We start from the raw sequence: 14,291 nt of genomic DNA on the forward strand, positions 1-14,291 counted from the left end.
ATCCTGTCCTTCTCAATGAGAAACCGTAGCTCCACCACAGGAAGTGACATAAGGAAAGGGTTGAGAAGCTGTTAGAAACCACACCAAACCCAGGTGTTGATGTTTTTACTCCCATCTTTATTTTCCCCCCTATCTAACCACATTCTCTGATGCTTCGTGGGAGGACCAATAAAATCAGTGAGAAATCACACTGAGGAATATATTTTTGACTCACAAATAGTTTCTTGGAATACCTTTTGAATATAATGATAGTATTATATATTCTCTAAATATTGTATATCATGTATATCTACTGTATGGTTTATATTGACTATAACCATGTAAAATACAGATGAACTGAAAGCAGAAAAATTGCAATTGTGTCAATAGTGGAAAAAAGCATAGCATGACATGCTATTTGTGGTTTTGAGAAGGGAATTCACTTTTAGTTCTCTAGATCTAAATGAACAAAAAGATGATATGTTTTTGTCTAGGATTTACTTGGAGTGTGATTCTGGATCTGGGACACAGGAGATTTTGCGGTTTGGATCCGGCTCAAAACTCATCATCTCTGGTAAGGACCTCTACTTGATACAGTATATTATATTTGTTTATTTGACTATATTTAACGAATGAAATGAAACAATTTTAGATGTCTGTTACACGCAAATGCAATGGCTTAGAATAGGACAAAATAACTTTATTTTCCTAGAAAGAAATACATTCTATGTTGTGCAAACACTTTATGTTAGAGAAGTTTAAAAGGAATTGCGTGGGCCAGAGACAGGTCAAGTGGTAGAGCTGATTACTCTGGATCAGGCGTACCTCCTGGCGATGGGGGTTAAGAACATTTCTGAGCTGATAGATATATAATACACTATTCTATTTTATACCATGGCATTGTTGAACACTCGTTTCTGATGGCTAGAAAGGCTTTTTTGTACCCATGTTATTTATCGTTGTGTGTGTGTGTTGATATTTTAGTACTACAATAGATTGGAAAGTGCAAAGTGTTAAAAAATCGTATTCTTATAACGTGAGTTTCGATTGTTTCACATAAAAATCAGATGAGAACCAGCTCAAGAAACCCAAAGTGACCATGTACCTGGCGTTCAAACCTGAGCTGAATGGGAAGACCACCCTGCTATGTCTGGCTAGAGACATGTTTCCAGACTTAGTCAAGATCTCATGGAAGATGGAGGATGAAAACGGCCGAACCGTGGAGGTGCCCAAAGCAGAGGGGGAAGAGCTGGAGCAGAGGGAGGAAGGGCGGACGACAAGTATGATCATCATTTATCAAGGAAAGGCAGATGCCAAATACATCTGTTCGGTGGAGCATGAAGCGGGCCCTGAAGAAGCTGACACATCAAAAGGTAGCCAAAGTTTGAAATATTCCACAATTTGAGTGGTATTTTCCTTCTTATTTGTTTTTGAATTACCAGTTCACATGGCAACGTGTTAGTAATTTTCCAGATAATTTAAAAACAGTGTAATTGAAACATTGAATTGAGACGTTAGAGAACTACCTGTGATAATGAAATTATCCTCCAGAAATAATTAAAGATGTTGTGATTGGATATACAATAATATTTGGTTTAATTACACCATCTAACCAGGGTTGGGTGCTTTGAAAAAAATCTAGAAAAACTTTCAGTTTACATCCTCAATTGTATTCGAATTGACCCCAACTCTGCATGTAACCCTCACATTGTCAATCAATTACTTATTTCTCACAAATACATGTTCTTTGTTTCATCAGAGCAAAATGTTTGCTCTCCATCTACCAATGCGATGGCACCACCCTACATACCCTATGGTGAGATTAATTTTATCATTTTATGAACTTGAGGTCTGCGGGCGACTTTCTTTATCCTGCTCCTGAAGCTTTTCATATTGATCCCTCTGACTTCTTGTCTGACTCCCACCCGTTCCCACAATAACTGGTCCTGCACCCGACCACAGTCCTGAAATGTTGTTTTAGGCGTATGTGACGCAGCTCAGTTGACAGTCCTGTTCACAGCAATTGCGCTACTCAAGGCAAGATCAAAATGTGCCAAAATAGCAACCCCCTAGAGTCAATGTCCGCTCCCTGTGGAAATCCCCATCAAAATACATCTGTTTAAACCAAAGATATACATTTTTCTGGCATGGGTTGCGTCTCAATCTGCCACATCTGCCAATGGACAAGCTACAGCTGTGTTTGTCAGACCATGAGACATCCTGAAAATCGGTCTTCTCAGGAAAACGTCTGTAGCGTCCGAACAGTTTGGGCTACACACTAATATGACCCCTCTATGGAAAGGTGAGTTTCTATAGAGTTTTGCTCCAGGACGTTCACAAACCTCAACAGACTTGTCTTTAGGTTGCCCGGTACTAGTTTAAAAAATATATGGAAGTATATATGGAAGAGGTTTAGGGACCAACATTTTTTTTTATATATATATTGATATATATTGATCTTTCTTATATCTCTCAGATATAGGACATACACTTTAAAACAAACTTCCTTAAATTTTTTGACTATCGATTTTCCATGTATCTTTAACATGTGGAAAGGGGGAAAAATATTATTATTAGTTTTTCACATGCGTTGCAGGATGGGCTTTTAGCTGAACAATAGACTATTCAACCTTTCCTAAAGAATTGTCTAATACCCGAGCTAGGTGTGAACCCCCCCCCTACTCCTTCATCCCCGTCAGAGATTTGAACCCCGGTCTCCCGTCCGCACGACACAGAGATTCTTTATCTAAATAGCCCAGTACTGTACTGCCGACCATCAAGTTATACAGCGCCATATTTTCCATTCCATCCTAACAGAAACCCAGAGGATTTTTCATGGATTAGAAACTTAAATTAATTAAGCAAGTACCAGTCAAAAGTTTGGACACACCTACTCATTCCAGGATTTTTCTATATTTTTGCTATTTTCTACATTGTAGAATAATAGTGAAGCCATCACAACTGTAGCAGGTGTAGCCCATCATGCAAATGGTTCCTATTAGCAGGACAATATACTTTTTAGAACCCGGCTACTGTTGTGAAAATCCCTCAACTTGCAATGTATTCGATGCTTAAGTACTCTAAAGTGTTATATTTCTAACTCAAAACAGCAGTACAGTATTTCTTCATCAACATCTTTATGCTTTCGTTAATACAATTAAATAACGAGGAAAAAGACATTCAAATGCGGAGGTTTATATTAACTACATTTTAGTCGCACTTCCATCCAGCTCCACGACCACAGATAAAACCTTGCTGAGATGATGAATGTATTTGTTGCATTGTTGTACCGTAGGTCTTTTATTTATTTTCTTTTTACTTGTAAAAAATTGCCTTTATTTTACTACATAAAGGTCTAGTTACTCTGCTGGCGTCTTGACCCAGTTTATGCCCTCATTTGCAATGCAAACCCGGGCGGCAGTGTGTTTTGAGTAATTGTCTGCATTTGTGAAAAAAATATATTTAGCCTAACAGCCAACATTAGGTACAATAATAGAAATGTACATAGGCCTAAACATAACACAATATTGCTATAATCCTACTTCGAAAGAAACTATGTGGTCCCAGAATCACCTCTCTGACATAGAGTCCAGCATATCTCTTGATGATTTCTTCCTCAACGAAATCTCGAGCCATGATACCTGAAAAAGGAGGCAAGAGTGAATTATTGTGGAACACATAACACTCCGTGAGGTGTAGGCTATAATATTTGATGTACCTTTTGCTTTGTAAATAGCCAAACTTACCATCAAAAATCGAATATGGGCCTGGTCCCTGGCGAGAAATTGCCCCCCACACATGGAGTTTGAGCGGGTACTTGGGACTCGGCTTGCTTGATCTTCTTCCTTTTTTACTTCCTTTTTTCTTCTTCCCTTTTGAGCAAATTGCTCAAGGGCCACGGTTGATTCGTCTGTGAAGATGACATTATCGAATGTCTCGCCAGCTTTGATCTGGGCCTGCAGGACACGAAGGTCTTTGTTAGTCAGACAAATCATTGGGTCGAAACTACAGAACAGTACAAAACAAGCAAACACACATAGTTAATGTTCTGATAATAATTTTTATATATAGATATATATATCTATGTATAAAACATTGCTTACCGAGCCTTTCCATAAGTCCACGCAAGTTTCTTCAACTGTCTTCTGACTGTGATTAGAGCGATGTTTATGTCGTGCCGTGATGCCAGCAGATTACAGATTGCCTTTGTCGATCGTTCATCATCTTTATGAATATAAGCAAGTGATGTCTGCTAAATAATCAAGTTAGGTTTCTCCAGAAATAAATAATTCTAAATAACAAACTGGCTTTATTTACAAATTAGTGAGAACGTCTCACCCCTTTTTCTCGCTCACTCTAGGTTAAATGAAAACGAAATCTCCAAAATATTGTTACTTTTTAAACCATGCGATTATTATTATTAATTCATTTAGAAGTATATAAAAGCCCCTTAGATATTCTCACAGATCCTAACGGAAAATGCCCCTTAGACATTAATTTAGAATCCTCCAATCCTCTAAATGTAGTTATTGGCGGAGAGTCACGTCATTGAAAAAGATATTTGTATTTATACTGTAGGCCTACCATAGGCAACACGAGGCTCACTAGTGTTGAGTAATGTGCTGTTAAAAATGGTGTAGGTCGTATTTATTTAAAGAGCATATTGAAGTTAGAAGCAAAAGCCTACAACTATTTTAGCAACCGTTTCACGCTGCTCTGAGGCAAGCATGGGGACTGGTCTTGATAACTGAATGAGATTTTTATTTTCACGTAATTTCCGTTTTGGTATTGGTTAGACAAGAATTATAAAATTAGGGTGCAGAAATGTTATGCTCTCAGTGTACTGTCACCTTTATTTAACTAGGCAAGTCAAATTCTTATTTGCAAGGACAGCATACTCCTTCCATATTTTCCATTCCATCCTAATGGAAACCCTGAGGGTTTAGTTTTTCTCTGAATAGAAACACCATAATATTAATCTAATTAATTAAGCCACATTTCTTAAAATCAATCCCATATCCTATGTCATTACAAAAAAGGTTTTAAATTATCTGTTAATGACAATACGGAAGACTATCAAATGCTTCTCAAGGATGCCCTCTTGTGGTCAAAATAGCATTAACAGAAAAAATGGCTGACAAATAGATAACGTGCCACCGAATGCTGCAGCAGCCCGCAAGGTGTGTCGCAGTATGACACAGTGGTTCCTCCTCTAAAAGGAGCATCTCAAGGCCATCAGACTGTTAAACAGCCATCACTAATACAGAGAGGCTGCTGCCTACTTACAGACTTTAAATCATTGGCCACAATGAGAGAAAAATGGGAGAAACTCCCCAAATCCAGGTGTGCCAAGCTTGTAGTGTCATACCCAAGAAGACTTGAGGCTGTAGTCGCTGCCAAAAGTGCTTCAACAAAGTACTGAGTAAAGGGTCCGAATACTTATGTAAATGTGATATTTCAAATTTTATTTTTAATACATTTGCTCAAATGTATAGAAACCAGTTTTTGCTTTGTCATTATGAGGTATTGTATGTAGATTGATGAGATTTTAAAAAAAATTAAAACAATCAATTTTAGAATAAGGCTGTAATGTAACAAAATGTGGAAAAAGTAAAGGGGTCTGAATACTTTCCGCATGCACTATACATATCTACCTCTCTTACCTCGTACCCCTGCACATCGACTCAGTACTGGTCCCCCGTGAAAATAGCCAAGTTATCTTTACTTGTATATTTATTCCTTGTGTTTTAATGTTTCAATAATGTCTTTTTTTTCTCTGCATTGTTGGGAAGGGCCTGTAAGTAAGCATTTCACTGTTAGTCTGCACTTTTTTATGAAGCTTGTGACAAATAAAATTGTATTTATGTATTTGAGATATTTGTGTATTTCATTTTCAATAAATTAGCTTCATTTTCTAAAATCATGCTTTCACTTTTTAAATATGGGGCATTGTGTGTAGATGGGTGAGAGAACAAATATTTGATTTGAATTCAGGCTGTAATACAACAACATGTGGAATAAGTCAAGGGGTATCAATACTATCTGAAGGCACTGGATTGAAATGAACCCATCAGTCTTCTCCCTCTTCCTCAGCAACCTTCCAGTCCATGTGCAGTCTGCGTCTGGCCTCTCTGGTTTACACCGTGATGATAGTGAAGAGTATGTTGTACTGCTGCGGGCTCTCTCTCCTGCTGCACCACAGGAACCTGGGAAATAGCCCCCCTACCTGAAGTAAAGCTACCTGACGCACCATATGTCATCTGTTCATTGTGAAGAGTTCTGAAAGAGCTCTGGGAACAAGGAGGAAATTTCAGTTCCCATTTTCCTCTTCCGATCCCTCACAGTGAGCAAACATACTATTACCGATGTCTATGAGAAACTTTTGTATTCCAAACTCATTTGGCCACATCTATAAAAGTTACTGTTATTTTAAAGCTCTGGGAACGAGTCTAAAGAAGGCCAGGTGTATTGCTTCTTTAATCAGTACAACAGTTTTCAGCTGTGCTAAAATAATTGCAAAAGGGTTTTCTAATGATCAATTAGCCTTTTAAAATGATGAACTCGGATTCGCTAACCCAACGTGCCATTGGAACACAGGAGTGATGGTTGCTGATAATGGGCCTCTGTACGCCTATGTAGATATTCCACAACAAATCTGTTTCCAGCTACAATAGTCATTTACAACAATGTCTACACTGTATTTCTGATCAATTTGATCTTATTTTAAATGGACAAAAAATTAGCTTTTCTTTCAAAAACAAGGACATTTCTAAGTGACCCAAAACTTGTTAACAGTCGTTTCTATAAACCCTGGATTGCTGATGCTAGGTATTGGCCAATGAGAGGCCAATGAGAGGTGAAATGTTTTACTTTCAGGAAAATGTTTTTATGTGTATATTTTTTTATGTTTAGCTCACATAATATTATTTAAGGTGTCTGTAATATAATACACATCGCAAAAACAAATTTTGACATTAGTAAATGCATATATATATGTATATAGATATAGCTTCTCCCCCCAAAAAATACAACAGTGAAGGAGTACCAAAATGGAGGCACGTTGGCTATCTAGTGTATATATAAATCATTGTTCAAAATGAGTGTCTTGAGACAGTTCAGAACAGTGGCGTGATGTGACCAAGTGATGGAGGAGGTGCAACCCATGATTTGTTCTCTGCTCAAAACTCCTGTCTATGCTTAAAGGGGCGATCTGCAGTTTCTACATACATTTTTTAAATTAAAACATTAATGATATATACCCATTGATTCTTAAAGAATATGAATTAGAAATGCCTCATGAGCTTAGTTCAACTGTCATACCCCATCAGAAACCATAATATAAGCTTGTTTTACTCCAATGTAATTTCTCCAACGTTTTTACCAAAACAATGGCGGGGAATTGCTTTATTATTGTTTTAACAGCGGATTGCCCCTTTCAAATAAAGGTCGTATTTTCTCCAGGTCTTAATGATTAGACTTAGAAACGTTTAATTTTTGTTCTTTCCCTATGTCTTTATGTGTGTTCATAAAAATGCTGTACAAGTTTTCATGGTATTTGTTTTTTGTGTTAAATAAATGTTTTATAATCTTTGCAGTTATTCATTTGGGTGTTTTCATTGGTTTACATTTAAAAAATAACGAATGTGATTATTCGCAAACACTCAAATAAAAAACTATATTTTGGTATTATGTCTATTAAACCACTGTTAATACAATCCCCCCCCCCCCCAATGGTGCATGTTAGCAGTCAAGTTTCAAGATGAAGAACTTTCAGTAGAGCAATCACTTGCCTTGAATTAGCTTATCAGATCGAACCTCCAGATGCATAGTTCACTAAACTAGCTTGTACTGGAGGTGGATCCAATGGTCCATTCAAGGCATGGTACATTTCTTTTCAACCAGCCTTAACTTGGCGATACATTTTTCACTCTCAATTTGAAAGGCACCGGTGTCTTATGAATAGAGAATTATCAACAAAAAAACATTTTTGGGGGCCGATGGCCAATATTATATCATGTGAAAATGTTGATTTAAAAATCTCCCAGAGACAGCCATATACACTCTTAGAAAAGGGTGCCAAAAGGGTTCTTCAGCTGTCCTCATTGGCGTACCATTTTGGTTCCAGATAGAACCCTTTTGGGTTCCATGGTTCTCCTTTGGGGACAGACGAAGAACCCTTTTAGGTTCTAGATAGCACCTTTTTTTCTAAGAGCCTAGGCCTATGCATTAATGAATCAATTATACTACCATACAATCAATCTGACATTGTTTTTAACAATATAAGAACATATATTTGATGAACTAGGCGAATCAAGATAGCATAGGCCTACTCGCAATACAGGTAAAAGCATATTCAATAGGAGTGGATGCATGCATTGAGTTATTGAGCTTGTTTTGGATGAGCTACAGATGACAAACAATCTGTTTTACTTCCATTTGGGAGTTATGCCAGGCCTACTGATCAACATACATAGAAGTAGCCTTATGTATTCTCATAAGTTGCACTGTCTCTTTAAGACCAGCCACCAGTCACCTCATTCACAAATCACTTATGCAGGCAATTTGAAATAAACCCGTTTTTTTTGTGTTGATCAGCTTTGAAATCAGTCTATGTTGCTTTATGCTTTGCAAAGTTGTAGGGTGGTGAGCTTCAGCTGTAAGCTAACCCGCAATGTTAGCTTTCTGTGAATGTAAAAACATTTTAAAGGTCCCGAACAGTGAAAATTATGTTTTTCATCAAACTGGATGATATTCAGAGGAAACTAGTTCAAAGTAGGTTGACCCACGTATGAAAAATGATGACTGTAGCTGGTACATTGATAAAGTTTGATCATTAAGTTACTGGTCCCCTCCCAACATGTCAAACTCTTGGATTTAGTAGGCTGGCATTACTGGAACACAATCTTTTCACACCATTTGCCTGGTGGGCGCTGCCGTACATCACGATGGGCATAGATTTCAGTGTGCATAATAATAATAATTAACAACAATACGGGTGCACACAGCATCGAGAATGAGATGGGCACTCGCTCAAGTCTGGATCTTGGAATCTATTTTCAACCCACCGCCTAGCTACAGTACAGATGTTACTGTTTCATCAATAAGTGACAAAGATTAAGTAATGTCGTCACTGAATTCATGTTATGTTTGCTATTTCATGCAGCAAAAGTACCTAAACTATTATTTAAAGTTCAGATATATCATTCACGCAAAATAATGAGACTGGGTGATAAAGAAAAGAAATAAGATCAAGGGCATCCAAAATCCATCACATTAACTATATTTAATGAAGCCAGCAATGCTGATATCAAATTCATTTAAAAGAATTAAAGTTATCACATGGGGCTAGAGAGAGAGAAAGGGAGAGAGATATGCTCACACACATACAGCTTATGTAGCTAGGTCTACAGTAAAACTCACACCAAATCATCCAAATCAAAGTTTATTTGATGCGCAGAACACAGCAGGTGTAGACCTTACAGTGAAATGCTTACTTGCAAGCCCTAACCAACAGTGCAATTTTTAAGTAAAAAATAGATATTAGGTAAACAATAGATAAGTAAAGAAATACAATTTAAAAAAATGTTAAATGACAGTGAATATAACAGTAGCGAGGCTATATACAGGTGTCATTGTGCGGGGGCACCGGTTAGTCGGGCTAATGGAGGTAAAACATACATGTAGGTATAGTTAAAGTGACTATGTATAGAGTAGCAGCAGTGTAAAAGAGGGGGTTTGCGGGTGGCTGGACACAATGCAAATATCCGGGTAGCCAATGTGCGGGGACAACCGGTTAGTCGGGCTAATTGAGGTAATATGTACATGAATGTATTGTTAAAGTGACTATGCATAGATGATAAATAGAGAGTAGCAGCAGCGTAAAAGAGGGGTTGGTCCTAGACTTGGTGTTCTGGTATCGCTTGCCGTGTGGTAGCAGAGAGAACAGTCTATGACTCGGGTGGCTGGAGTCTTTGGCAATTTTTAGGGCCTTCATCTGACACCGCCTGGTATAGAGGTACTGGATGGCAGGAAGCTTGGCCCCAGTAATGTACTGGGCCGTACGCACTACCCTATGTAGTGCCTTGCGGTCGGAGGCCGAGCAGTTGCCATACCAGGCAGTGATGCAACCAGTCAGGATGCTCTCGATGGTGCAGCTGTATAATCTTTTGAGGATCTGAGGACCCATGCCAAATCTTTTCAGTCGTCTGAGTGGGAATAGGTTTTGTCATGCCCTCTTCATGACTGTCTTGGTGTGCTTGGACCATGTTAGTTTGTTGGTGATGTGGACACCAAGGAACTTGAAGCTCTCAACCTGCTCCACTACTGCCCCGTCGATGAGAATGGGGGCATGCTCGGTCCTCCTTTTCTGTAGTCCACAATCATCTCCTTAGTCTTGACCACGTTGAGGGAGAGGTTGTTGTCCTGGTACCACACGGCCAGGAGTCCTCAGATTGAGGGTTCTCAATGGCCAGAAGGTTGGGGGGCAGGTCCTCACAGTCACTGTCAGAATCTGATTCCTCACTTTCATTCAAATGCATACAATTTGTGAGTGGTCTCTTTTTTAAAGACATTGCTAATGCTACACCTTAACCCACTAGCTACTTACATAAACAACAACACAGAATGACTGTGAATGAGTGTCAGAGGTTACGTGATTGACTGCCGGCAGGTGCCACTTGTATCAATAAATCATTATCAGAATATAGTTTGTGTGGTAATAGTTTATTTATGTAATGTTTTATTCACTTTTCCAAGTACTGGTGACAAATCATGCATTCAGATTCTTGCTTAGATTGTAATGGACACATATGATATGTGGAAAACACTTGAGACTATACTAATTATGATGAGCTAAAGCTAAACTAATTGCCAGCTATGTGTGGTGCCATGTTTTGCATTCTGGGTGTCACGTAAATGTCTCTCAGACCACAGATGGAATTACAAAACAAGGTGAAGAGATGGGTCACACGTCTTTTGAGTAAACTTGTGATGTGATGATAGTAGACGACACACTACCTTCAACATGCATACTACAAACAGACCCAACTCATCTTGTCACCTCTTCTTATCTTTGGTTGACGTGCATAACCAAACATGGCTGCGTGGTGAATTCTCCCGTGATGAACTGTAATGGATATTAGCTCATTCATACTATAGTTTGTCAGCCGAGAGTTAGCTAAATATGACCGCTTGCGTTAGCTCACTCTTTCTTCAGTTAGCGCTAGGACTAATGTAGCCTACATGTTCTGATTTGGATGAGAATTGTGTTATGCTGTTGCTACTTCTGTGACTATCTGAACATTGCATCCAAAAAGAAATTGCTCACATTGAGGACATAACGTTGTAAAGACTGTGTTTGTGTAAAATGTTTCTGTGAAAAAACGGTGTGGCTCAATGCTAACTGTCACTTGTAACTAGACGTTCTAATGAGGTCTTCTAATCACACGGGTTTGAGCATATGCTGCAGGGGGACCACTGTAGAAGGATCACACCCATGTGCTAGTATGTATCCCCCAAAGAATTATGTTATTGGTAGGCCGTCATTGTAAAGAAGAATATGTTCTTAACTGACTTGCCTAATTAAATAAAGATTAAATAAAGGTTAAATAAAATAAGTACAATTCCACACATTTTGCCTTGAGGCTGAGAGAAAAAGTTAATTTCCTGCAATTTATATGCTATCTGGGGGCCCACAATGTCTATTGTTTTGGGGGGATGGGTTAGAGGAGACACGCGGTGTTTCTTTGGAGTGCAACGTAGAAACTAAGGTCTTTTGTGGCACCATTGCCACAATCTCCGCCACAACCTCTCTGCCCATGCTGTTGCCGGTTTACCTAAAAACTTCAGTTCAAGAATGATCCGTCTCTTTTACATAGCAACCAAGGATGAGATCTGTTCGATGATTACATAGGGGGATTTCACAATGCGCGACTCAACAAATTGCAACTATCACCTGCAGGCAGTCAGAGAAAAAAACTGAAAATGTCTGTGGTGTCACAAGTCCGTACTGCTTCTCTGAGATGACAGATGGTATGCACAATCTCTCATTGTGTATTCATTTCCCCCTGATGTGATGCATGACTTCCTTGAGGGATTCATACCTGCTGTACTGAGGTTGACGAAACAAATCACTGTGGCCCAGCTATTCGAGGTTCAGAACAATTATATTGTGGATTGAAAACATTTTGTTTTGAATTTGTCTTATAAGCACTTTGAAGAGGATGTAACCCCACCCCTAACTTACCACCTGTCAGTCTCGGCAGCTGATGATGGCCAATCGAAACTACACCTAAACAACACTGCTTCCCACAGTTCTGCAAAGTTAATTGGATGTCCTTTGGGTGGTGGACAATGCTTGATACACACGGGAAACTGTTGAGCATGAAAAACCCAGCAGCGTTGCAGTTCTTGACACAAACCGGTGGGCCTGGCACCTACTACCATACCCTGTTCAAAGGCACTTAAATCTGTTGTCTTGCGCGTTCACCCTCTGAATGGCACACATACACAATCCATGTCTCAATTGTCTCAAAGCTTAGAAATTCTTCTTTAACTGTCTCCTCCCCATCATCTACACTGATTAAGGTAGATTTAAAAGGTAAGATCAATAAAGGATCATAGCTTTCACCTGGTCAATATATGTCATGGAAAGAGCAGTTGTTCTCAATGTTTTGTATACTCAGTGCACATAGAAACTAATTTCATACATACACTCAGTATACAAAAGTGTGTGGACACCCCTTCAAATTAGTGGATTCGACTATTTCAGCAACACCCATTGCTGACAGGTGTATAAAATCGAACACACATCCATCCAATCTCCATAGTCACTTGCCTAGTCACTTTACCCCTACCTATATGTACATATACATCTCAATTACCTCGTAACCCCCCCTCCCCAGTTCAAAGGCACTTAAATATTTTGTCTTGCCAATTCACCCTCTGAATGCCACACAATTAATGTCTCATTCTTTAATCTGTCTCCTCCCATTCATCTACACTGACTAAAGTGGATTTAAGGATTAGCCCCTTTTTTTCAATTTTAGCCTAAAATGACATACCCAAATCTAACTCCCTGTAGCTCATGCCCTGAAGCGAGGATATGCATATTCTTGGTACCATTTGAAAGGAAACACTTTTCAGTTTATGGAAATGTGAAAGGAATGTAGTAGAATATAACACAATAGATATCGTAAAAGATAATACAAAGAAAAAACTAACCGTTCTTTTGTATTTTTTTGCACAATCATCTTTGAAATGCAAGAGAAAGGCCATAATGTATTATTCCAACCCAGTTGCAATTTAGATTTCGGCCACTAGATGACATCAGTGTATGTGCAACGTTTTAGACTGATCCAATGAACCATTGCATTTCAGCTCAAAATTTTGTATAAAGACTGCCCAAATGTGCCTAATTTGTTTATTAATAACTTTTCATGTTCAAAATTGTGCACTCTCCTCAAACATTAGCATGGTATTCTTTCACTGTAATAGCTACTGTAAATTGGACAGTGCAGTTAGATGAACAAGATTTTAAGCTTTCTGCCAATATCAGATATGTATATGTCCTGGGATTTTTTTTTGTCACTTACAACCTCATGCTAATCACATTAGCCTACGTTATCTTAACTGTCCCGTGGAAGGGACACCGATCCCGAAGAAGTTTTAACAAGTGACATCAATAAGGGGTCATAGCCTTCACCTGGATTCACCTGGTCAGTTGATGTCATGGAAAGAGAAGGTGTCCTTAATGTTTTGTACACTCAGTTTAAAGGCTAGCATCTGAATGATGTATTGATGTATGAATTAACATATAATTGACACATCTCTCTGTCTTCACTGTTCTCTTCTAACGCAATTCACACATCTCCACTGGCATCTCATGCTCCGCTGGCCTCTCTCTCTTCCCTCCTCTCTCTATTCAACTTAGGTCTATAGCTCTTGAACGTGTAGCCTAGAACAATGTGAGTCCCAGGAATATAAATATATTTTGGTCACAACTTTTGAGTTAGAAAATTTTGGGGGGGCCTATTCGAGGAGAGAAGCACCTGCTCTTGCATACTGAATATAAAATATTCTACAGTGTTGGAAATAAACTGCTGGAGAAGTTTCAGTGATGAGAGCGTGAAGCTCTGTTGTGATGTGATCAGATTGGCTGTGGGGATGAACTGATACTGTACATTGCTGCACTGGACAGACCGACAAAGAGAAATTATTTCAATCATTCACACAACGAACATGTCAGTGGTAGAGTGCAGACTGTCAGTGGCAGAACACGTCAAATATGGTGGATAAATTAAGATAGTTCACTC

The 14,291-nt window shown here is 38.7% G+C and overlaps 1 gene segment (V, D, J or C); it reads left to right on the forward strand.

Moving 5' to 3' along the window:
- Window positions 1–1,048: 1,048 nt before the first annotated feature.
- Window positions 1,049–7,573, forward strand: LOC129826307 (T-cell receptor gamma chain C region C10.5-like). The segment is given in 3 exon segments: window positions 1,049–1,352; window positions 1,739–1,795; window positions 6,073–7,573. Coding segments are annotated over 3 exon segments (468 nt in total).
- Window positions 7,574–14,291: the final 6,718 nt, after the last annotated feature.

The sequence above is a fragment of the Salvelinus fontinalis genome, chromosome 28 (genome assembly GCF_029448725.1).
Source record: "Salvelinus fontinalis isolate EN_2023a chromosome 28, ASM2944872v1, whole genome shotgun sequence".
NCBI classification, from domain to species: Eukaryota; Metazoa; Chordata; class Actinopteri; order Salmoniformes; family Salmonidae; genus Salvelinus; species Salvelinus fontinalis.